General features: G+C 39.0%; 1 protein-coding gene across 1 annotated transcript in view; it reads left to right on the top strand.

Moving 5' to 3' along the window:
- The window catches only part of TMEM232 (transmembrane protein 232), a 142,159-nt gene that overhangs the window by 21,441 nt on the left and 95,858 nt on the right, over positions 1-24,860 (top strand). The window contains exons 2-7 of the mRNA XM_077818018.1: positions 741-894; positions 6,872-6,983; positions 8,820-8,925; positions 12,683-12,840; positions 17,923-18,022; positions 20,044-20,252. Coding sequence (XP_077674144.1) covers positions 761-894; positions 6,872-6,983; positions 8,820-8,925; positions 12,683-12,840; positions 17,923-18,022; positions 20,044-20,252 — 819 coding nt within the window. The 5' untranslated portion in view covers positions 741-760. The remainder of the gene's footprint in view (positions 1-740; positions 895-6,871; positions 6,984-8,819; positions 8,926-12,682; positions 12,841-17,922; positions 18,023-20,043; positions 20,253-24,860) is intronic.

The raw sequence follows: 24,860 nt of genomic DNA, 5'->3' as shown, positions 1-24,860 counted from the left end.
ATGGCCACAATTTCAAAAACAGCCTCTAAGCTTGCATCTTCGTTTGTCTAGGTAGAATAATTTGCAGCCACAAAGTATAGAATTTGTGTATGCAAATGACATTTGCCAGATTTGCATGCACACATGTTGTCTCTTGAGCTTCAAATGATTGTGTGTACAAAATTTTGGGTACAACTTTAGAGACCAGAACAAGACTTATTTGCAAATTCAGTCTTTAAAGTCATATTAATCACAGTAAAGTTCCTTTGTTCATACAAATGTGCAGTAAGTAGATAGATGGTACTATCTAGGTACTTCCAGGGTCTATTTTCATCCCCCCCCCTGCCATTTATAGCATCATACTTTGCACTTACTGTGTGTAGCCCTTTGCATCCAAGAGTCTCAAATAATTAATGGGTATAGCTAACAGTTCCCTTCTTTGAACGCCTCCCTGTCCATCTGTGAAGTAGGCAAATGCTGTTAATCTCATTTTACAGATGAGGAAGCTATTGGACAGAGAGTTGAAACAACTTGCCCAAAGTCATATATGACTACCTTGTTATGGTTTTTCTTAGAAAGTGTAACTGTCATCTTTGGTGAGCATGCTCATGTTCCTATGAGAAGGAACAGCAATATTGCAGAAGATATGTGTCTTCACATATAGATTGTGAATAGCTGTTTCTCTCGCTAGTGGGGATGCAATCAAAAATCCCAGTTTAGTGGATTGTAATGTATTCTGTATTTGTTTTGTGTGATTTTAGATTGATTATAGTATGAGAAGATGCCAGTTATTAAAGTGCCAGTGACACACAGATTTGGAATATTATCCAATAGACAACATAAAGAACTTCAAAAGGAACTTTTGAGAAAATATTTGCCAAGTCATTCATATGAAATCCACAGTAACAAGCCTACGTAAGTGCAATTTAAATATAAACCGTAAGATCACTTTATTATTTCCAGTAGAACAGTATGTGGTCAAAGTTTCTTTAAGTTTCAGTTTCTATGTATCATTAACTTCTTGTATACAGTTCTTGAGTTGACTAACACCTTATTATCTGTATAGCCATTCAACTCTGGATGTGCATAAGACTTGAACAAAAATTGTTCACTCCCAGTAGAAGCAACAAAATAATGACATCCGTCAGGTACACCTTAGAGGCATTTCATGGAAAGCTTGCTCCCAGTCATCCCTTCCTCCTAATCCAAATGCTTGGGGAATTGGAATGGTTGATTGCAAAACCTAGAACTTGGCCTATTACAGATAATATTGGTCTTGCCCTTTTCACATCAGTTAGGCATCTAGCTGGTATCTAACTCAGTCAACATGTTTTACATAGGTGTAGTTTGACTGCTATCTTGGGGAGGGCAAAGCACACCACACACATGCATGCACACATGTGCATACTGAAGCCAGTTCCCTTGGCTCACTGGTTCTCTCTTCCCGCCTGCAGTGGTACTTGGGCTGCTGGTGCTGGGGAGGGGGATGGGCTGGCTTAACGGGGGAACCCCAGCTGCTGCTGGCAGCCACTCCAGCACTGGCTGCTGCAGTGATGTCCCTACTTTGGTGCTGTTGTCACCTGCTGGGGCTGCTGCTACAGCTGAGGGGACACCACATTCCAGGCTCCTGCTTCCCCGCACCCATTCCTGTATCCCCTTCTCTTCCCCATCCTCTCTCTCCACTGTGCTCTGCCCCATCCCACTCTCTCTTCTCCCCCACTCTTCCCCCAGACCCTCCGTGCCCTGCCCGTCTCCCATGGGCACTAACCATTGTACAGGAAAGAGGTGGGCACTAGGATCAAGGAGACGGCATCCAGCAGCCAAAGCAGTGACCTGCAGCACATGGAAGAAGTTACTCTGTCTGGCTCACGGCGAGCCGAAATGTGCGGTGGAGGGCACGTGGGAGGAGACACAGTGTGGGAAGGACAGAGACCTCCCTCCTGGGGAAGGCTGAGCAAAGCAAGCCCTGCAGGGCAGCTCGGCACTTGCAGAAATGATGGCGGGGGGAAGTGGCATGTGACATCTTTCCATGCCTCACTACTGGCGGGGTAATGCCCCCTGCACTCCCCAAACTATGCCTATGATGTTTTATTATTCATTTGAAGACACCAGGTCTGATTAGCATATGTGTTTGTAATGCAAATGGCTTGTTTCTACATGAAGCATGTTCAGTAGACTGAAGTCTAAGGCCACGATCCCCAACCCTTGTGACTTACTTTAGCGGTATGGGAAAATTGGTCACATGGATGCAGTTTGATAAATTCTAAATGATTTGAGATCTTTAGCTGATATCAATTGGCATAGCTCCCTTGAAAAACATCCAAGATCTTACAAAACTCCGAAGATCCTGAAATCAAACATTCATAAATTCTAAGGCCAGAATCATTGTGATTATCTAGTCTGATCTCCTGTATAACATAGGGCATAGAACTTCCCCAAAACCATTTAGTTTGAACTCAAACATATCTTTTAAAAAACATCCAGTCTCGATTTGAAAATTGCCAGTGATGGAGAAACCACAATGATACTTGGTAAACTGTTCCAGTAATTGATTATCCTTGTTGTTATAAACATATGCTTTATTTCCAGTCTGAATTTGTCTAACTTCAACTTCCAGCCATTGGATTCTGTTATTCCAGGGTTTCTCAAACTGGGGGTCAGGACCCCTCAGGGGGTCGTGAGGTTATTACATGGGTGGGGGGAGTGCGAGCTGTCAACCTCCATCCCAAACCCCGCTTTGCCTCCAGCATTTATAATGGTGTTAAATATATAAAAAAGTGTTTTTAATTTATAAAGGGGGGTCACACTCAGAGACTTGCTATGTGAAAGGGGTTACCAGTAAAAAAGTTTGAGAGCCACTGTGTTATACATACATCTGCTAGTCTGAAGATCACATTAGCAAATATTTGTTCCCCAGAAGGTACTTCTATACTGTGATTGTCACCCCTTAACCTTTTCTTTGTTAGACTCAAGGAACTCAATTTATTTAGTTTATTGCTATAAGGGATGTGTTTTAATTCTTTAAGCAGTCTCATGGCTCTTCTCTGAACCCTCCCCAATTTATTTACACCTTGAATTGTGGACACCATAACTGGACCCAGTATTCATGATAGGCTCTGGCTTACTGAGACAGTTTTGGGTTTTTTTCTGCTGGATAAGGCCACAGCACAACAACCTTAAACTTGAAAAAATACCTAAGCTGATCACACAGAACCAAATTACTCTTCTCCATTTTGATTTGGACTCTCTTACAGTTTCTCTTTGTTCTAGTGAAATTTTCAGAAATTTAGGATCTCAGATGAGATATGTAAATCCAGTTTACAATCAAAAAGGAAACCACTTAAAGAAGGCATAAATCCTAAATCAGAGACAATATAATAGAAAGTTGAGCCATTAGATATATCCACGTGTTCCCTAAGAAAAACCTACTTGAAAACCTTTTATATCTGTCAGGTCCATTGATCTGCAACTTGTGCTTTCTGTGAACATGTGTACAATTTTTGTAATGCAGTGGGTGAATGACAGTGATCAAAAGCAAGTTTGCGCTAAAAAAAAATTGATATTTGTGTTATATGTTTTTGCTTTTTTCAAGAAGCAGTTTGTAACTACAAGAAGGATCTCCATGGTGATACTCTATCAAGAATAAACAAATAGGTAGTTTATCAGCTTGGGAACGTATTGACCAGACCTCAGGCTACTGCCTGTAGTTCACTTACTGTTAGTAGGACAACTGGTTCTGGCAGTTATCTCAGAAATAAAATAATACAACATGACTGCAGAAAAATGCTATGCCTGTGGTGATATTTATTTCACTCTTCAGCTGGATCTGTGTGCAAAGTATTTTGTGTAGAAGATGGACCTGTGTTCCATTCATGTTGCAGGTACTTGCTTGACCTTAGAAAAAGAGAGGAAAGGAAATTGAGAGAGAGCCAAATAATGCCTGCTTGACTCACTTGAACTGTTCAGTTGACTTCAGTGGGACTTCACAAGTGAGTGATGTGGGTCAGGATTTGGCCCAAGGTAATGAGGAAGGTGAAGTGCAAGAAAAAGGAGAGAGTAACAGACTCAGAGAAAGATGAATAGCGGAGAGCAATAGATACATTAGATTGAAGGACCAGCTAGAAAAAAGGAAGCAGGGAACAAAATACAGAGAAAGGAAGATGGGGAGAGAGAATACTGGTTGTCCTAACTTTGGTAACTGTATAATTTTTCCTTTAAAAATTATGTGGACAAATGATATGTAGATATTTGGTAAACCACAGGAGTAACAGGAAATAAATCTTTTTTTTAATCACCAATGTTTCTCAATTTAAGCTCTGGCTATTTATGTAGTGCTCTGGTAGCATTATATTCTCCTAGTTGGTCCTTACACTGATTAAAGAACAGAAGTGATTAGTAATGTTTTGGAGCTGAAGTTTTTGCTGCCAAGCTGCTTACTGTTTTTTCTTTCTTTCTTGTCTGTAATGCTTTGTCACTAGACCCTAATACCTATATTTATAAAGACTTCCTTTTTGCACCAGTCAGCTGTTGGTTAAAAATAGCTACGTTACTTTGCCATTAAATATTCATTAAGATGAGCTGTTACAGACTGTAAGAAGCATCCAATTAAGCAGTTCAACTTCTACACATAAGGCTACAAATGAGCAGTCTTCTATCTTTTCAATAATGCAACACAGAGTGCAGTTATTATGTGTAAAATAATTGATAAGGCATAAGTCATTTGTAAAATCTATACTAGAAATAGAAAAGTAGATCAGAGAGAATGATTTTGCCTTGGGACCTTCCTCTGACATTGGGTAAAATGAAACATATATATCATTTTTCCACTGCCTGAGGAAAGCTGAAATGCTATGTCTAATCTCACAGTACTTTCTATTTCTGATGTGTATTCTGTATCACAGAATCATAGAAATCAGAGATGGAAAAAACATGTTAGCTTTTATTCATCCTCCAACCCATGTAGGATTGTAACTATGGGCTTGATCCAATGGAAAGATTCCATGGGCTTTAGGTGAGCCCTATATGTTTTTTTGTAGCCAGTATGCTGACCCGGGCTCAGATTTGTTTCTAAATTGTAAATCAGCTTGGATAACGCTGGAGAATCACCAGAAGTTTTAAATCACTTTACAGTTTTAAAAAAAGTTTAAAGTTTTAAAAGGATGGGCCCCGTTTTCCTGGTTTGGCCAAGTTGAACTCAGTTCAGGACAAGAAATGGGGTTTTGTGCCATCACTGTGCACCCCGTATCCTGTGGATGCCCAGTCTGGGCCTTCATCTAAATTACTATAATCTGAAGGCATGTCATACGCTTCTTTCTAGTTACACATTCATATTGAAATTACTATCTTATATATGTCTGCCATCTACTGGTTAATTATTGCCTGCCTTAACTTAATTATAGATGTAGTGTTGTTGCAGCCATGAAGAACTCTGTGTAAGCATGAAAGCTTGTCTCTCTTGCCAGCAGAAATTGATCCAATAAAAGATACCACCTCGTCTTTTTAACTTGTTGACGTTCATTTTAATTCTCCATTTTGCTTAATTGCGGATGCCAATTCACTGTTTCTAAGCATACCTACTGCTGACTGCCAAGGCCCTGAGTACTCTGCCCAAGCTCAACCTAAATTCTGTGGCACACTGGAAATTGTACAGCAGTTTCATTTAAATTAAAAATTGAGGCTCTAATTGAATTAAATAAATAAAAAATAATAATACTGCACTGGTAGCAGTATTCCTTGTGTTATTTCATAGGAGAGTAAATTGCAATCTCTTTTGCTGTTCCTACATTTAAAATATTTATTGTCATGCAGAATTGTGTATTGATGATATAAAGCTGCATTGTAGAAGTTGTCAGGGGAGGAAGCCAGGGGTTGTGGCAGCAAGGCAGAGGACATCTGTGGTTTTTGAAACATCACAAGGCATAGGAGGCAGTGAGATTGTGGAAGGTGTCTGTTAGTGGATGCTTGGTAAACTGAACAGCAGTGAAGTAGTTTATAATGCTGTAATTTATATTGTCCTTGGTAGGTTGCAAAGTCAAAACCCTAGCAAAATGAAAGGGAAACTTCACATCTCTTTCAGAGTTATTGTTTTGGACTGTCTTCAGTCTTGAAAAGACAACTCTTTGCACTACATTGCTGGTGTAACATGACCATGAAACCAGTTTAACCAACCCACAAGGAATCACCCCAGTATATAAGGATATGTCTACACTGCAGCTGGGAAGTATAATTCCCAACCACTAGCTCTGCTTAAGCTAGCTCACCAAAAATAAGAGTGTGGCCGTGGTGGCACTGGCAACAGTTTGGGCTAGCTACCTAAGCACAATCATGTCCAAGATCTTAGGTATGTACTCAGGTGGCTAGCCCAAGCTGCCATCCATGCCGTCATGACCACATTGCTATTTTTAGTGCACTAGCTCCAGTACAGTTAGTCTATGTATGTCTACACAAGCTGGTAATTATACCTCTCAACTGCAGGTGTAGAGGCTTATATGCCACTGGCCTCCCTGCTGCCAGCGTAGTAGGGAAAAAAGGGTGAATGCAGTCCTAGCCATATTGAAGTCAATGGCAAAACTCCCATTATAGGGCCAGTGTGACTACTGAAGTGAGTGCATGGCTGGGACAACCCTGAACGATGATAATCTTTGGCTGAACTTTAAGCACCCCCTGTTTCTGTTAAAATATAGCATAAATTAGAGCAGCCTTCAGGTAAAACAGTTTGTAAAGATTGATACTGTACAGTAACTTTTTTATTAGAAAAACAACATACCATGCCTTTACTTTTTAAAATCTGCTTTAAAGTAATTCTTTCTTTGGACACTTTTATAGCACTTTGAACCTTATTATTTAGAAAATGAAACATATAACTGCAACAATTTTTTGGATATTTCTTTAGAAACCCCTTGGAAATCACAGAAAAATTCATTCAGAAGTTCAATGATGCAACAAATCCACAGGATAAAGAAGACTTACTAGAACTAGCTAAGAAAATGCTTGCCAGATGCAAGGTTTGTGTACACAATAAGGAACCATTTATATAATTATTATTATGGCATTTGCATGCTCCATTTTCTTTATTAAAAAAAACAAAGCTAAAACTTTTGTTGGGAGAAAGGACTGTGGAGGATGAGAGGAACAATTAGAAAATATAAGTGAAATGTAGTATTTAATATCTATGCTCTCAATGTGTATTGTAACATATATTAAGTTAGCCAATATAAGGGCTTGAATATAGTACCTCTGTTGATCATCTGGACCTAGGTCTCTTGACATTGCTTAATATTTGAAAAAAATATATATCAGGAGAATATTATACAGATTTTTCACTGGTTTATAGCTGAATGGACCTATTTTAAGTTTCTTCAAGAGAACTTTATCAATATGCAGTGATTAGCTATTTAGCTGGAATGCTGTTCTGACATGTTTTCATGTTTCATTTTATTTTGTCCATTAAAATGTTTGCAACTGTTTTGGAAAGTGAAAACAGTAAACACGACACTGTGAGACCACTAAATGATTCCTTGTGGGTTTACTAAGCCAACAATAGATCATGTGTAGAAACAGTGGTCATTCAAATTTGATATTTAAAAAAGCGACATAATTGGCATTTAATAGGCCTTAAAGAGGAGGCTGTGGTGCTAATATAATTTCTGCTACCATCCAAATTAAAAATTTATACATTATGAAGCACACTTAGGCCCTATTTACAAATCATGGACTTTCAGTATGAATATTATCTTTTTTTTTTAATGGACCTTCTAGTTGGCAGGAAAGGTGCATTGGCTAGCAGTGTTCCAAACCTCTTCCTCCCCCACACCTCTTCTATAACTGGCACCCTCATAGAGACATGTTAGTGAGATTTGGCTGATTTTGTGCTAGAGTGCAGATTTCATTTTGATCAGATTAATTCTGGATTTGTTTCAATTCCAGAAGAATACTTACCCTGACAGTGATAAAGATGCACCCTCCCTTTAGCACTAGTGAACAGGAAGGTAGAGCTGGAAAACTGCCTCAGCTTAGTGCACTTACTAATTGTGTTAATTCTGTCACCTCTAGTGTCCAAAAGCTGTTGCCTTCCCATCCTTCACTGTTGTGCCAATGCTAAATTTGGGTTAGATGAGAGAGGCTAATTTTAATGGCAAAAACAATGGAATTATTTGTACAGAAAGCCAATGAATACTACCAGTTGCAAGAACGTAGAAGGGAATCTAAGGGAAAGAATGTTCAAATAAAATGTTTTTCTATTATTTATCCCAAGAGCTAAATGCATGCAAAATGTTATGAAAATCAGATGTAATATATTGTGTTTTCCTTGTTTAACCAAAAGAGGTGAGCAAAAATGTCCCAACATTTTGGCTATGAAATCCTCCATAGACATCTGTCAAAAAGATTGTTTTGATCTAGAAAGAGTGGAATTTGCAAAAAGCTAAAGTTTCAGAGAGATATATTGTCAGGATAGCATATTGTTGATTCCCTATCAATTTCAGCCCTACAGAGATAATAATAGTAGTGTCCTTATACTAAATTGCTAGATCACTACTATGATTCAGAGATGGTAATTAATTGTTTTTAATGCAAGGTACTTAAGATGGGTAATAATATTGTAATTATAGTTAAGTATTCCTATTCTTAATTAAGTGTTAACCCCAGGTATTAAGCATTGCGGCCTCATTAGTTCTTGCTATTGTGTTTTGTATCAGCAAACTCTTACCAATGATGCCTTTAAAATAAGCATTTTTATTTCAAATAAATTGGCTTGAGGGAAAAGTTTTATTTTAAACTAAATATAAGAAAAAAACCTTTGGCTTTTTTCTTTCCCCTCTCATCCTTTTCCTTCCAAACAGAGAAGATCAGGCCTTGGCACATTAGGTTCTGGGAAGCATGTGGATCTTCCAGTAGCATGGGCAGAAGCAATTATATTGGCTCAGTGCAAAGGTGAAATCCAGGAAGGTACAGTATTCTTCAGCTATATTTCTGTTAATTACCTTAAGACTTTTCTAACCAAGCAGTGAAAGCAAATTTAGCTTATTCCCAACTATGAAAACCTGGAAGAAAGCCAAGACAAATATGGATTTTATTTTCCACTTGTAGAAAGAAACTTTACAAATATATGCAGAAACTATCAGTGTAGTATTTACAGAGTGTTACAGAGACCTCCGTTTTTATGCTTGATTTCTTAAATTGCAAAATCATTACCATTTAAGCACCTCTACATGACATTACCTTGTAACCTGTCTCTGAAATCAGTAACTAATTAAGTGTAATTTAAAATGACATTTAATGATCCCAAAGTAAAGTGCTTTAAATAACCTCTTGTTTTTACCTTTCCTAATTTTGCCCATTAATAAAATTGCAGAATATTGAGTTAGTTCTGAAGACTTTTTAAATGAAAATGTTAACTGTTGTTTCAGTCTAAAATGTTCTTAATTGTGGTAGTTCTTCCTTAGTAAAGTCAGGTAAATAGAGACTCCTATACAGACTCTTGCATGGACACGAAAGTATTTTCACCTTTTTTACTGACAGATAGCATTTTAGCTAGAATAAGATTTATGAAAATAATGTCCTGGCAAGTAGGTTTAAATTCATAATCATAACACATACCTTAGCTTTTCTGGCCAGGCTGGAGAGAAAATGCAGTAGAGTGGCTAAAGAGAGGATCATGCAGTCCTGCATATTTGAAACAGAAATGATGAAGTAGTGTATGTGCAACATCTATGATCTACAGTCTGCACAGCTGATGTGTAGGACAAAGCAAAGTCATTCCATTCCTATTTTATAGATGCTATGGTACTCATGCTCTTTTTTAAATGTATGGGGTCATTCCAAAAGTAAAATGGGACCTAATTTAAATAAGTCTGCCAGTGGAGTGATATTGCCTGTCAAAATCCTGGGATGTGGTGTGGGAATGTGTGCAAACATTCTCTACATTTACGGCAATATCGGATCATGATCAGAAGGTCTTTAGTTGTAGGTGTTGGATTTTTCAGTGTACTTTGAGCTAATGATTGTATTCATGTGAAAAAGGAAATCTACAAAGAAAAAGGAAACAATTCAATAGTGTGACTGTGAAAGCAATATCAAGATTACTATATAATCTTGTGTTGCTTTTATTAAGATGCGTATTCTTGGGGGGGTTGTGGATATTGTGCTATCAATAAAATGGGGAACAAATCACAATAGATGGGTGTGCAGAGAGTTCTGTGCTCATCATCTTGTTATTCCTGGTTTTTCTTTGCTTGTTTAGTGATTTTGGGCTGACCTAAACATTATTTCCCTCATAATTTGCAAGGTTTGAGTAAGATGCTGAAGCCTAAGGCACTTGATTGAAAAGTGCCTATTTCTCTTCATACTCTTTTACCTCTAAAAATCATGTGTATTTGAATTTTGTAATGATGACTAGACTGTCTTAAGAAGATAATATTCACAAAGTTATGGAGTTGCTTACACTCAGTAATCAAATAAATAGTGAGCCATACTCACCATGATGTAACCCAATTAAAGTCAATCCAGGCAAGCCAAGGATGAATTTGTCTCTATATGCTTTGCCAAAGAGTCTCTCTTCCAAAAATGAGAAGTTTGAGAAGGTAGTATACAAAATACTATCAGTGACTTTGAAAAAAAAATGTTGAGAGCTATAAAATTTATGGGGGGAGAAACAAAGAACTGAGCTGTCACTTGTTCAAAGATCACGTTCTTAAAAATGACTGATAATTTGGAATACAAGCTGAATGTAAGAATTATCAGAATTTTAGGGGTTCTAGTACTGTGCATTCTATTGTAATGCTGGGAGACTTACAAGATTTTTTTTGGTGGATGGTTTGATAAGGTTGTGAAACAGATTTTTGTAATTGCTCTGAAAGGCCTATCTTTCAAAGAGCTATTACAGTTGGGAAGGAATGCTGTGTTGATAATATGTGTATACCCTTTTCTTCTGGAGGGCCAAGAATCCCTCTTTTAGTTCAGATGACTTAGGAGCAATCTACCAATATCAACCTGCCAACAACGAACTGTTGATTATTTAAAAAGTAATAATAATTGAGTAGCTGCACCACTTAATGATAAATCCATATTCTGGTCAATTGATAAACAATGTGTCTGAATACTATTGTTTGTCTGTTTAGGCCACAATCATGCAACAGGATTCACAAATATTGACCCTTATGCTCTCATGGAGTGCCTTGAGGCAGGGACCTCTGTTTTGTGCAGGCATGAGTATGCTCTTGTCATTCAATAAATAATAAAAGAACATTGTTTTTACTGGTTGCATGGAGAAAAGGCTTTCGCATAATTAATAAATACAATATTTATCTTTTTCCATACTATTATTTTGGAGAGGAAAAGGACTTTTAAGAATTTTGCACAGCAGCTCAGGAACTCGGATAGAGCTAGGACATATACACATGATTGTAAGCTCATTGGAACAAGGACTGTGATTTACTAAATGTTCATACAGCTCCTAGCACAATATATTCCCAACCCCGTTGAGACCTCTACATGCTATGGCACTATCAATACTTCTCCTCCTCCTCTTCTATTTTTGGATAAGCGGAGGAGGCTGGGAAATTTGTTGGACAAAGACTGATCCTTTAATCATATAACGTATGGATGATCAAGATGGGGAAGAGGAAGTGTTGAATTTGGAAGATTTGGGACTGTGGTTTCACTCCTGCCTGCAGGATTTGTCGGGAGGGTAAGGGAAGTTCTTCTTCCTACAGACTTTGAAAGTTGGCAGACAAAGCAGGGGATTTTAAGTCAAGATTGAGGCACATTGGCAGGCATGTTTGAGGAAATTTGCATAGTGACTTCTTGGCTTAAACTTTACTTATGAGACCTATAAATCTGTCACTTTCATGAGCATCAGATTCACACAAATCATTAACCAAAATTGAACAAAGCCATAATGTAATTTTTAAAAAATGTAATACTTGAAAAAGCAATTTAACTGCCTTTTCAACCATAAAAAGCAATTCTATCTTTTCCACTATAGTTTTTAAGGTCATTTTCATTGATATCACAAAAAAGATCAATGCACACCTAGCAAAAAATGACAGAAAAGTTGACACTGTAGAAACTTTCTGAAATGTGACATATCTCAAGAAACAGCTTACATTATACTTCTCAGTAATTAGTTTAACATTGTAAATTCAGACAGTTTTGTACCATATATTTCAATACATACTTTAACAGAAAATTTCAGTATCTGCTGAATACATATTATCAGACAGTTGAGCTTTGTTTTCTCCTCAAAATAATAGTCACAGAAGGCAAACAAATTGAATATATTGTGAAAATAAGGATTGTTTTATTTGTTCATAACTTGGCAAGTATTTTAATTTTGTGCAAGGTGTGTAATGAGTATAGTATATACAGTACGCAATCAGAAGGAACTAAGGGCTAGAGCCATAAAATGACTTAGGCGCCTAACTCTCTTTGGGGGTGGGGCTTAGGCCATACTCCTCTCCTTGGCATTTCCTATTGTCTAGTTTACCCTACTCAGCATGCTGGCTTCCGTGGATCCCATTGTTATGTGCCTAACTCTCCCCATGTATTGTATGGTGTACTTGGGTATTTAACTCGAGGCTATGGATACCACTGGTTGACCAGGCACCTAAAAGATAGGTGCTGCAATGCCTAAATCCCTTTGTGAATTGAGCCCTAAAGACTGAACTCTGTATTGAATTTATTCTCCATTTTGTTTTCACTTTAGAAGCTTTGGACATCCTTTTAATTTCTTTGGACCATGCTCCCATGAATCCAGAGCATGTCCCTGTTTTATTTTTCATCGCTGAATCCATTTTGTATAGGATTTGTTGTGATGCGGCACAGAAATCTTATTTATACTCCAGTGAAATCAAGTTATCAAAGGTTTGTTGTATTTTTTTAAAGTAGTTTTTAGTGTTTTTTTTATATCTGTATATGTGGTATATATTCACCTACTTATTTTTTGTTGTATATTGACACTATTAAATATATGACATTACTCTGGATTTATACCACAATAAATGAGAGCAGAAGCTGATTGAATTTGTCACAAGACCTAAAACATTGTAGTGTTTTCTAATATTATGCGTAGTATGCTTGTGCTATAATTTGGTTTGATCTTAACTTTCTGTATCTCTGAATACCTGATTTCTGGGAAATCCAAAAAGAGAGATTAGGAAAATGCAGTTTAGTTTTTCACAGAGTATGTAATGAGGGAGTATAAAATACAGATAAAAGAGTACTTTTTGTTCATAATGCATATTGTTAACTTGGATTTTCTCATAATATTAGTAATATTCTTGCAGAATATCTTGTTAAATTACGCAAATTCTTTATTCTCCCAACTGGATTATAATTAATGAGGTATAGCATGCTAGGTCACATAGTCTTAGTGCAGCAGCATGAGGGTTATGCATATGAGGTCTGGTCTACACTACAGAGTTAGGTTGACATAAGACAGTTTATGTCCATCTAACTCTCTAAGTGTCTACACTAAAATGTAGCTCTGACCAATGTAACTCGCCCACTGCACTGACTTAAGTACAAGAGAGGGGTAGTGCTTAGGTCGATGTAGTTAGGTTGACTCAGTGTTAGTGTGGACAATGTGTTGCTTACATTGACTGTTACTGCCTTTCAGAAGCTGCCCCACAATGCCCCATACTGACAGTTAAATCGGTGCAAACGCTTTTGGTGAGGATGCACACTGCCAACACAAGGAGCATAGCGTGGAAATGCAAAAGCAATTTAATTACTGTGGTGGCTGTACATTGACGTAACTTAGGTCAACTTAATTTTGTAGTGTAGACTTGCCCTAAGAAAAAGGATGAAACTGAGGCACCCAAATGGGAATAATCCAAATGAGAGCAATCTCTTCTAAAAGCTGAGTAAATAGTGCAAACTTCTAGTACAATTTAAGACTTACCTGATACATCACTATTTAATGGTCTAGTTTTGAGTGTCAGTACTACACCTCTTTCCTCTTTACCTCTTAGAAACCACTTCCAAAAGTTACTGATGTGGTAACTCTTCATTCTACAACAAGATTTCAGTTAGTCACATCCCAGAAACATAAAATGTTATTCTCTCATAAAGACTGAAATTCTTATTGAAACTGTACAATATGGATGAAATTAAGGACTAAAACCAGGTGAAATTTTTTTGACTGCAGGTTTTTTTTTGGCAGAAAATGCAAATTCGGGTTGACCAAAGCACTATGAATTTGTGTCAAATTCACTGAATGGTTTTGGTTTAAAAAAAAAACCACTCTAAGGAAAAAGAAGTTTCATTTTTGATATTTTTGAAATGAAACATTTTGATTTTCCAATTTAAAATGACTTTTTGTATTGAAATTTCCTTCAATTTCATCAAGAAAATATTTAAAAGTGTTATAAAAGCTTGAAATCTAAATAACTTCTATTTGCCCAAAATTTTGAAAAATTTCATTTTGTGTCAACTTGAAACATTTCTTTTTTATTTGGATTTTTTGGAATTGCCAGCAAACAACAAAAAAAAATCACTTATTCGCACAGCTCTGTTAGGAAATTGATGCCACAGCACACATGTGAAGTACTGTTCATTAAATACTGTTCTCTGTTAGCACTTCTTCTATGGCTCTGTTATGTGTCCCCACTGTTTCTGCAGATTAAACCTTTCTTTCACTCTCACCTGACCAAAATAGCTACATGACAGGAAGGTATGTCTTACCACCTCTTTTCCCATACAATTCTTCTACCACAACAAGGAAGCCTGTTCCTTTTTAGAAGGCAGTTTGAACAATTAGAAAATGCTCCTCCACTCTCAAAACCTGATATGCCATAGATTCAAACAAGCTGCAGGAGTCTGGCAATAAACCCCCTCTTGCAATGGCTTATGACTGCCGAAACTCTCCATATTTCTAGTTTAAACTAAATTGTTAATTATTTTGGAAAGTTTAAGCAAAATTGATTCTGCCATTTTTTAGCTACATGAGTAGGAAAAGAGAGAGAATTTTTTTACATTCATGTCAAGTTTTAATGTTCACCTATGTCTAAGCTGTCTGCCTGGGGGAATAAAGCATGGCAAATACAATAAAATATACAACATACAAGCATATTTGTTACATCACATACTTCAAATCAGATTTAACAGATTTTAATTAAAACTTAAAAAAAAAATCATTTTCCACTTTGATTGAACGTGGAAAATTTCAGACCCCACAGAATATTTTATTTGGAAAATGGACAGTTTCAACTGAAGCTGTTTTGCAGCCTTAACAATTGCCAGTGCCTCATGTACTCTGTGACTGTTGGGACCTAAATTATGCAGAAAGCTTTGTGGAATTTTCTGCATCAGAACAATGCAGAATTTTGTGATAAATTTACTATGACAGGACAAAATATTTTTAAAACTTCCAGTGGTTTGGGAATCCACCAAGCACTATGGAAGGATAAGCCATTTCCAGAGATAATCAATGGTTCTTCTTAACATAGTGCTTTGCTTTCCCTGTGGATCCTTGAGATTTCTATATTTGCAGAATGCACCTCTTGCCATTTCCTTAGATCTCAAATCCCTTCCTTTTGGGATGCATGCATGCAATGCTGCAAGATAAGCCTTGTAGAATTTCAGTAGTAGTTGCCTCCTTCTTCTAGATTTTTCTGTAAGAGTGGAGCATCAGGGCCAATATTTGTTTGATTTAAACTTCCTCTTCCTCCCATTAAATTCTTTTCCAATAAAAAGCACCAGGGATGCTGCAGAAGATTTACCTTGTTGTAAGGAAGGTACATTTTGGGCCCTAAACAAGCTGACAGGGTCTCTTTTTAGTATTTGTTATGAAGTAAACAATGAGCATACTAGCTGAGCTAATTTAAAGTTGAAATTCCTAGGATGTTTCCTTGGTTTTAGTAATGTACATTTTAAGTAGTTCTCTTGGAAACTGGGAGATATTCTCACCCTCCCATTTTCTATGCGAAAGCAGGATCTCCCATTTGTTCTGTGAGATTCTTTGTATGACTGCCAGGATTCTGGTTGAAGAGCAGCAAAAACAACAACAACAACAACAAAAACATTATGGGCCCAATCCTGTTCCCACTCAAGTCAGAGAGGTTTCTGGTTTAAGTAGAACTGGCCTTAACTGTTATGGAGGATCTGAGCATTCAGTGGTGCATGAGTCTGATCTCACTTTTACTGGTGTAAATCAAGAGCAGCTCTCTGGAAGCTGATGGAATTACATGGATGACATACTGGTGTGAGAGAGAACTCAAGCCCTAGAGGCCTGACCCTGCAGTTTGTACACAGCCTGTCTAGGGCCTGCAAGTTCAGGCCATTTGTAGCTTCAGCATCTGAGCAAAGTCTTACCCATCCAGATCTGCAAATGCTTTTAACCTTTAGGGGTTGTCTGGTTTCAAAAACTAAAAGTCCTCCCCCCCCACACACACTCTCTCTCTCTCTCTCAAAATCAGTCATCTGCAGTTAAGCTACATAATCAAAAGTAAAAACACAAATCAGAAGAAAATACTCAGAAGTCTGTGAGGAGCCAATTCCAATGACACGTCCCTGATCTTACCTCTGGCTTTCTCCCTGGCTGTGCAGTGCTGCCAGGTATTGATCCTGGTCAAACGAAAAACCCTATGAAGACATAGAGAAATACAAAAGTGTCCTGTATTGTCTTAGCATCCTTGTAGAATCTCTTTACTTACTTGCAACACTTTGTGCTGATTCGGTGTTCCAAAATACATGTTTTTTCCTTAGCATCTGTCTGGGAGTTTGGACAGGAGAAGGATAGCTGCTTCAAACACTTTTCTTATATCAAATAAATTCTCTCATTTTTGCATGTTTTCAGAGGCTTATATGTGGGAAGAACAAACTTTAAAGATTTTTAAATAGAACACATCTATTATTTTTCTAGGTACTGCCAGAATTCTCTCTTTGTCACATACATAATGCCACAGTAAATATGATTGCTTTTTCTGCATCTTGCTCAGGGGTCTTAGGAGTGGAGCCCTTATTTTGATTCTATATGCTCTTTCAAAATACTCTTCTTGGATCTTTAGCTAATCCAACTGCAATATATTCAGAACCCACTGTTTCAAAAAAACAATATGATTGTTCGCTCCAGCTGCTCCAGAGAGTCCAATTATTCTGACATTTTAAATTCTGAAAGATTTTCCAAGATTTGCAATCTGTTTAACATTTTATTTTCTTTAATGATGGCTGCATGGAGGCTGTTAGTTTTCTCGTTTCTTTTCACGTGCTTTGTTGGTTTTTTCCGCTTCTGTTAGCTTGACCTCTAAGTTATAAAGCCACCATCTAAAACTGTAAGTTGTCAAATGTAGTATCTAGCTCTACAGTTGCAGAATGGATGCTACTAAAATGCCCACACATTTCATATTGGATCTCACGGATGGAGATGAAGTGTTTTTTGCCCTAACACTCCCATTGTAGGGCCTGGTCCATGCAGCACTGTTGACAAAGACTTGAGCTCTGTGGTTCTCCTGATTGGCATTGTAACCATAAAATCATACTGGGTTGAGTTTTCTTTGGTTTTGTGTCATTTTTCCTTATTTCTGTTTCCTCAAACAAACCTGTCCTTAGTAGTTTTCGGGCTTTAGTTCACAAAAGTGTGTTAATTCCCTTACACTAAGTAAATTACTAACACTTTGGCACTTGTATAGGGTTTTCTTTTCAGTGGGAGGGGCTGGTGAGAGAAAATACATCTCCTCAGAGTTTTCTGTGTACCATTAATATACAGTGAATGCAGAACACAAGACAGAGTTATTCATTATTGCTCCACATGTGTGAAATCTGAAGATATGATCTGATTTAGCACTCTCTTACTCCAATTTCATGCTGGTGTAACTCTGTGGAGTTATATCACTGTTCAAGTGGAGGAGGGCAGTGGTGAATAAGACCCATAATCCAAGGGTGGTATTTATACATCTATTGTGAGTGACATGATATAAAAAATATTTGTTGTACTTCTTTTGACAGGTTGGATTTTTGGTCTTTTTAAGGCTCCTTATTTTTCACCTGTGTGGTCATCTGGAGTCTTCTGGAGAACATACATTTAGGCTTCATACAGACTTAAAAGGTAGAACATTGTATATTTTCCATGTAAACAACATTAAAAATGAATTTTAACTACTAATTTGGGAAATGGAAGTGACCTAAGTGAATATCTCACATTGTGCTGCACTCAAGAGACTACCATTTGGTTCTTAGGAATACTGTCCACCTGAATTGAGAGTTTCATGTGCATCAGTAACCATGCAAAGCAGTCAACATTTAGCCTCGTTAAATGAGGTAAAATAGAAAAGGTGAGGTCTGTAGGTGAAGAAGGAAGAAAAATCAGAGCAACTCTGCATCATTATGTAATTAGTCAATTCAGTACGTATGCCAAAAATGCACAGCATATTGTGATTTTAAGACTACTGACTGATCTCAAATAAATTCTTGCTTATAAGCAGGAATGCTGAGTATTTTAAAAACATATATGAATCAAATCAATATCTTTTAAAGCCTATTCGGAATGCGATTAATATTAATTACCTGTAAAGTCCTTACTAAAAGCAATCTTATATCGCACCATATGTTTTAGGTCAGGGGTCGGCAACCTTTCAAAAGTGGTGTGCCGAGTCTTCATTTATTCACTCTAATTTAAGGTTTCGCATGCCAGTAATACATTTTAACGTTTTTAGAAGGTCTCTTTCTATAAGTCTCTAATATATAACTAAACTATTGTTGTGTGTAAAGTAAATAAGGTTTTTAAAATGTTTAAGAAGCTTCATGTAAAATTAAATTAAAATGCAGAGCCCCCTGGACTGGTGGCCAGGACCCAGGCAGTGTGAGTGCCACTGAAAATCAGCTCGCGTGCTGCCTTCGGCACGCGTGCCAGAGGTTGCCTATCCCTGTTTTAGGTGATAACAGGTGACAGGTCACTGCTATAAATAGAAAAAAGTGGCGCTGAAAAAACCTTAAGTTTCCCTCCGGTACAGTACTAGCATACAGCCCAATCCTGCAGGGTGCTGAGTGCCCGCAGCTCACGCAGACCGACACTGGAAAAGGAGAGTGCTCATAGGACTGGGCTCCTGTCACTTATTTGTTATGCTGACATTGCTGATAAATTAATCTAATGCTAGGTATTCATATTTTATTTCAGACTTTTCAGCATGCATGCACGCTGTATGCAATGAATCAGTAGGCTGCTGCTGTAGTAAGACTGCAGAGGCATTGCAGTATTGCTACTATCAATTGGTTGTCATGGCCACAAGTAATACACAAAATGAAGAACAAAGAATCAGATGATTTTAAAAAAATGTCTTTTTTTCCTGACACCCTTTATTCTACAAGCTTTGTCCACACTAGTCAATTATAGAAAACACATAAATATAATAGACATTCTCACAACAGAACTTCCTGAATCTGCCAGTTCTTAAAATGTATATGCAATAAGCAATATTTTGGCTTACAGGCAGTCAAATCTGCATTCACCCAACCACTGGGATGATGGTTATACGTCCTTTCAAAAACCTTTTTATTTAATGCAACTGAATTCAGATGGCTTGATATATTACTCCATCTCTTCAGTGCTAAGTGTTGTTATTGAGAGGAATCAAATCCCATTTGCAGTACAGATGTCAGCACATGAATGCTAATCATGGAGCTTCAGATCTCATCAAAGGATATACATAGTTTTGGGCGGGGGAAAAAAAAGATCCATGTTAATTTACAAAAGTTGGGTCTGGTTTCCGTGCAGAGTTAGCCAAAAATAAATGCAGTCACTGAATGAGAGTTTACATTGTGATTCATTGTTAGCTGAGATCCTCCTCACCTTGTTCAGAGTTAGCCTTAGTTAATTAGAAATTCAGTCATCATGGGAGACTTCAACTATATGTAGCTCATGGGTTACATAAGCTATTTATCTATAAATCATACTTGTAGTATTGTGTTACACCACAAGAGGTCACACAACATTTATAAATCTACTCTATGGAAAATTTGCTAATGATTTCATCAGCAAAGTAGTGAAGTTAAATAGCACATAATAAATAAAAGGCAAACATAATAAACAACAGGAAGACAATTTTTACAAAATTATTTTTCATGCCATAGTACTTTCAGCTTGTGAGGTCTGCTACCATCCATATCCAAACATCCTCTCTGCTGTGCATTTTATGCTGAAGGCTGGAGAAACCATATGTGGTGCTGTGGTATTTTCTGATGTAAGCTTGGAAGAAAGACAGAAGCAGAGTCCTCTTGGCATGGTGGGTAACATAAATCAGATGATATATGATGCATCAAAAAGGATTACTGTGATCAAATAAGCATGCTTGGTAATTCAGTGAAAATAATTAAAGCTGAGCTGAGCTAGACAAACTACCTGTGGTCCAGGGACAGGATAAACAGAATAGACACTCATTTGTGGTGATCACAGCCTGGATTTGTCAATCATATCATTTCATGAATACACTATGCAATTAATTATCAATCTGATACTATAGTGAACCAATGCATATTAGTAGCTACGGTGGTGTCAGTATTTTCCACTGAATGCAGCCAATGAAGTGAGCTGTGGCTCACGAAACCTTATGCTCAAATAAATTTGTTAGTCTCTAAGGTGCCACAAGTACTCCTTTTCTTTTTGCAGTATCCCTTTTGAGATTCTGTTTTCAAGACAGCATTTACTGATGCTCTATGACATCTGCTTCCTTCAAAGTGTGTGTGGAAATGGACAGGGATGGGTGGGTGTGGGGGTGTTCATGCACAGCCCTTCAGAAGCAACAGAGCACTTTCCTGAACCTTGCTGCCATGGGGGACAGGAGGAGCACATGGGAGGCAGGGGGAGCACAGACCTGGAAAGCAGCATAGAATAGCTGGCTTTTTGAGGGCTGCCCTGAGGAGTGCAGATTTCCCTGTACATATTGGGGGTGCCTGCATGGTTGAATGGCCGTGTTCCTTGCTCTCTTTGTGCAGCCCCATATCCCTCCCACTGGAGGAGATGATGCATCAAACACTGTGTGCAGTGGACCAAAGAGAATTTTTCTGAGTAAGTTTTCTCCTCTGGCTATCTTTGCTGTGCTAGGGAATGATAGGACCCATAATTATGTGATACACAATAGCCTATCATTTATACAATTAAAAACTGCCTAATTATGTGTCTAGCTCACAGGCTGTAATGACATCAAAAGGGCTGCTACAGTCTCTCTCAGGTAAACAATATTTCTCGCTCTTTTCTCTTTACCTAATTATGTACTTACCTGAGGGAGTGTAAGGCTGTCTGAGAACTGACCGACATTGTGTTTGTCTTTTCCTAGTCTAAGTAAATACAAATAATATTTATAATACTAATAATTTTTAAGCTCTTAAATAACTGTTTTCATCCAAGGATGTCAAAGTGCTTTACAAAGGAGGGCAAGTATCATTATCTCAATTCACGCTGAGAGAAACTAATGCCATGTCTACACTACAAAGTTTTGTTGACAAAAGTCAGCTTTCATTGACAAAACAATGGAGGTGTACACACTGAAATGCCTCTCCCACCAATGTAACTCCTCTACTATGCTGACATAATAAAACCACCGTGACAAGCGGCATAGAGCTTTTTGTGTTATAATTAGAGCGACGGAGTGTCAGTGTAGACTCCTCACTTAGTTATGTTGCCCTAATTGGCCTCCAAGAGGTGTCCCACAATGTTCATCATGACCACTCTGGTCAGCAGTTTGAATTCTGCCCTGAAGGTACACAGGTATGCACCCCTTCCACATTTAAAGGCCCAGGAATTCCTCTTCCTGTTTGCTCGCCATGCACAGTTCACAGAGCATCATCCTAGCTGACCATGCTGGCTTTCCACAGCAGATATGCTCCTGTGTGGAGCACACCGGAGCTGTTGGATCTACTAAGTATATGGGGAGAGGGGGCTGTGCAGTCGCAGCTTTTCGCCAACTGAAGGAATTTCGATGCATATGGGCTACTCGCTAGTGGCATGCAGGAGCAGGGGCACAAAAGGGACACGCAGCAGTGTCATGCTAAAATCAAGGAGCTGAAGCCGGCGTGCCAGAAAGCAAAGGAAGGCTAAGCATCACTCTGATGCAGCAACAAAAACATGCTGCTTGTATAAGGACCCCACCTCCACTCCATCCTCAGTGACGACCCCACCTCCACTGCCAAGAGCCCTGTGGATGCTCCGGGGAGACTGGAGGTAGCGGCCAGCAGACTCAACCCTGGTGAGGAAGTGGTGGACAAGAAGGTGGATCTGGAGGATGATGTGGAGCACATGGCAGGACCCTCTGGTGGCACAGCAAGTCAGGACCTCTTTTCCACTCCAGAGGGGTCTAGCCAGTCCTAGCACTCCAGCTCTAGTGCGCAAGACGGGAACTCCGGTAAGTGCTTATTTTACTTTGATATTGCACAGTGAAAGGAGATTGAGCTCTCATGAACTTTGTTATATGGTAGAAGAGGGATAAGGGACAGAAATTAACAACAGAGACTGCCCATCTATGCAGTGGGACCACAGCAGAAACGTTTGTTAATATCCAAGGGGATGTCCCTGGAATCCTCTATAGAGGTCTCTAGGAAACTTTCCTGCAGGTTTTCTGAAATCCTCTGCTAATATTTCTTGGGAGAGTTGCCTTGTTTCTCCCCCCGAACTGTAGGAAACTTTGCCACGCCCCCCGGCAATTATTTCTGCAGGGACCAGAGCAACACACAAGCGAGCAGCTTACGGAGCCAGTGTGAAGCCACATGCAGGCAGGAGATGTACCCTTGCATCCTGGATTACTCTTAGCAGTGAGACATTGGGTTTGATTACCCTAGCCTGTGGGAAAGGGTACTAATATTCAGAATAGGCTCCCTAGCGACTTATAGTAACCCCCTTCAAAAAACATTTTTTATCCCTTGTTGGCTTTTCCCCCTTGCCCCTCCTGCCCCACAAACTCACCTTAACTGGGACTTGCAGTGACCCATGTGCTAAGCAAGGGATAGTGAGAAAGAGGTATGTATAACTTTCTGATTCAGGGGTGTGAGTGCACTCTCAATACTATCTCTGTTCATTGTTTCTTTGTCTTCTGCAGATGCGCCCTTGAGAACACACTCTTCCACACCGGTGGAGCACCTCCATCAGATAAGAGGGTGACTCAGGAGGAGTAAGGAGTATACGTTTCATGAAGTGCTTCAGTGAACAGATGCAGCACATAGCGAAATGAGCGTGGAGGGAGACAGTTAATGAAAGACGGGGCTAAATAGCCAGGAAAGGACACGGGAAGGAGCGGATGATAAACCTCCTGGAGGACCAGACGGAGGTGTTGAAGTCCCTCATTAGCCTGCAATCAGAGCAAATCCGTGCCCAACTCCCACTCCAGCCACTACAGAACTCCTGTCTATGCCCTCCCCAAACTCCCCCATTGCATTCATCATGTGTTCCCGGTCCTTCACAGTACCCCGTGCACTACAAGCCTGAGGACTGGTTTTTCCAATGAAAATTGGAATTACACCCAGCTGCGAGAGCTCTAACTGTGAGACTGTTCATTTTCATGTCCCTTGTTTGTCCAAAGGTTTGTGTTTATCCCATTAATACTTAAGTCTTTGAAATAAAATGGTTCTTCACTTGTGACATACATACATTGCTCAGTGCTAACATTGAAACAGTGGCTATAGGTAGGAATATTTACTCCTTGCAATTAACACTTAAGAAGCAAGCATTACAGCAGTAATTAATGGTGGCAAGTAAACATTGCCTGGCCGAATTCATCACGTACAGATACATTCATGGGAATCATTGTCAAAATGTTCCTTCAAAGCCTCCCTGATGCCAATAGGCTGCTGCTGTGTCCCTCTAATTGCCCTTGTATCTAGCTGCTCAAAATCAGCAGCCAGCCGATCAGCCTCAGCAGCCCACCCCTGGGGAAACTTTCCCCCTTTTGATTCGCAAATATTATGGCGAGCACAGCAGGCCAAATGACCATCAGAATATTTTCTTCATTGAGGTTTAACCAGACAAAAAGAGAGCACCAGCGACCTTTTAATCAGCCAAAGGCAAGTTCAACTGTCATTTGGCACCTGCTGAACCTGTTGCTGAAGCACTCCTTGCTGCTGTCTAGGTTCCCGATCTAAGGCTTCATGAGCCATGGGAGCAAGGGGTATGTGGGGTATATGATCTCCAAAGATCACTGCGGGCCCTTGCACACTCTCATTTGGAATCGTCTGGTCTGGAAAGAAAGTCCCAGCTTGCAGTTTTCTATACAGTCCAGTGTTCTGAAAGATGCATGCATCATGCACATTCCCTGACCACCCCACATTGATGTCAGTGAAACAGCCCCAGTGATCCACCATTGTCTGCAAGATTGTGACAGGGTGGACTGGGTCTGGAGGCCGTCTGCTAGAGGCCTTGTAGCTCTGCCACACCCCACCCCAGAAAAGAGCAGTAGAGAAGTCTTCCAAGCTGCCTAGAGTGGCTGTATGGGAAGTGGCTAATCAGGGCCCAGTAAGCTAGTATAAAAGGAGCTGCAGGGCCAGAGTGAGATCAATTCCTTCCTGGAACAGTGTGGCTAGCTGCTGCTGAGCCATGAAAACAGTACATGTTCTGGGAAGAGGTTTGCTTCACTCTCTTAAAAGAGCAATGAGGAGGTATCTTAAATGGGAAAAATATTTATAAAAATGTTTAAAAGCACCTACTCAAGGTTGTAGGCACTTGTACATACATTTCTTAAGGCAGAAGGATGGTCTTCTGGTTAAGGCACTTGACCACTGGGACTCAGGAAGTCGAGGTTCAGTAGCCACAGACCGTAAAATGGGAATAACAATACTTCCTCACCTCCCACAGATATTGGGAGGGCAAATTAATTAACGTTTGAGATGTTCTGTGATACTATTGTGATGGGGCTCATATCATTACATAGAGAGGAAGAAAAACATAAGTGGCCAAATAACCATAG

Source organism: Eretmochelys imbricata, chromosome 5 (assembly GCF_965152235.1).
Source record: "Eretmochelys imbricata isolate rEreImb1 chromosome 5, rEreImb1.hap1, whole genome shotgun sequence".
Lineage (NCBI taxonomy): Eukaryota > Metazoa > Chordata > Testudines > Cheloniidae > Eretmochelys > Eretmochelys imbricata.
This window is presented reverse-complemented; position numbering and strand designations above follow the sequence as displayed.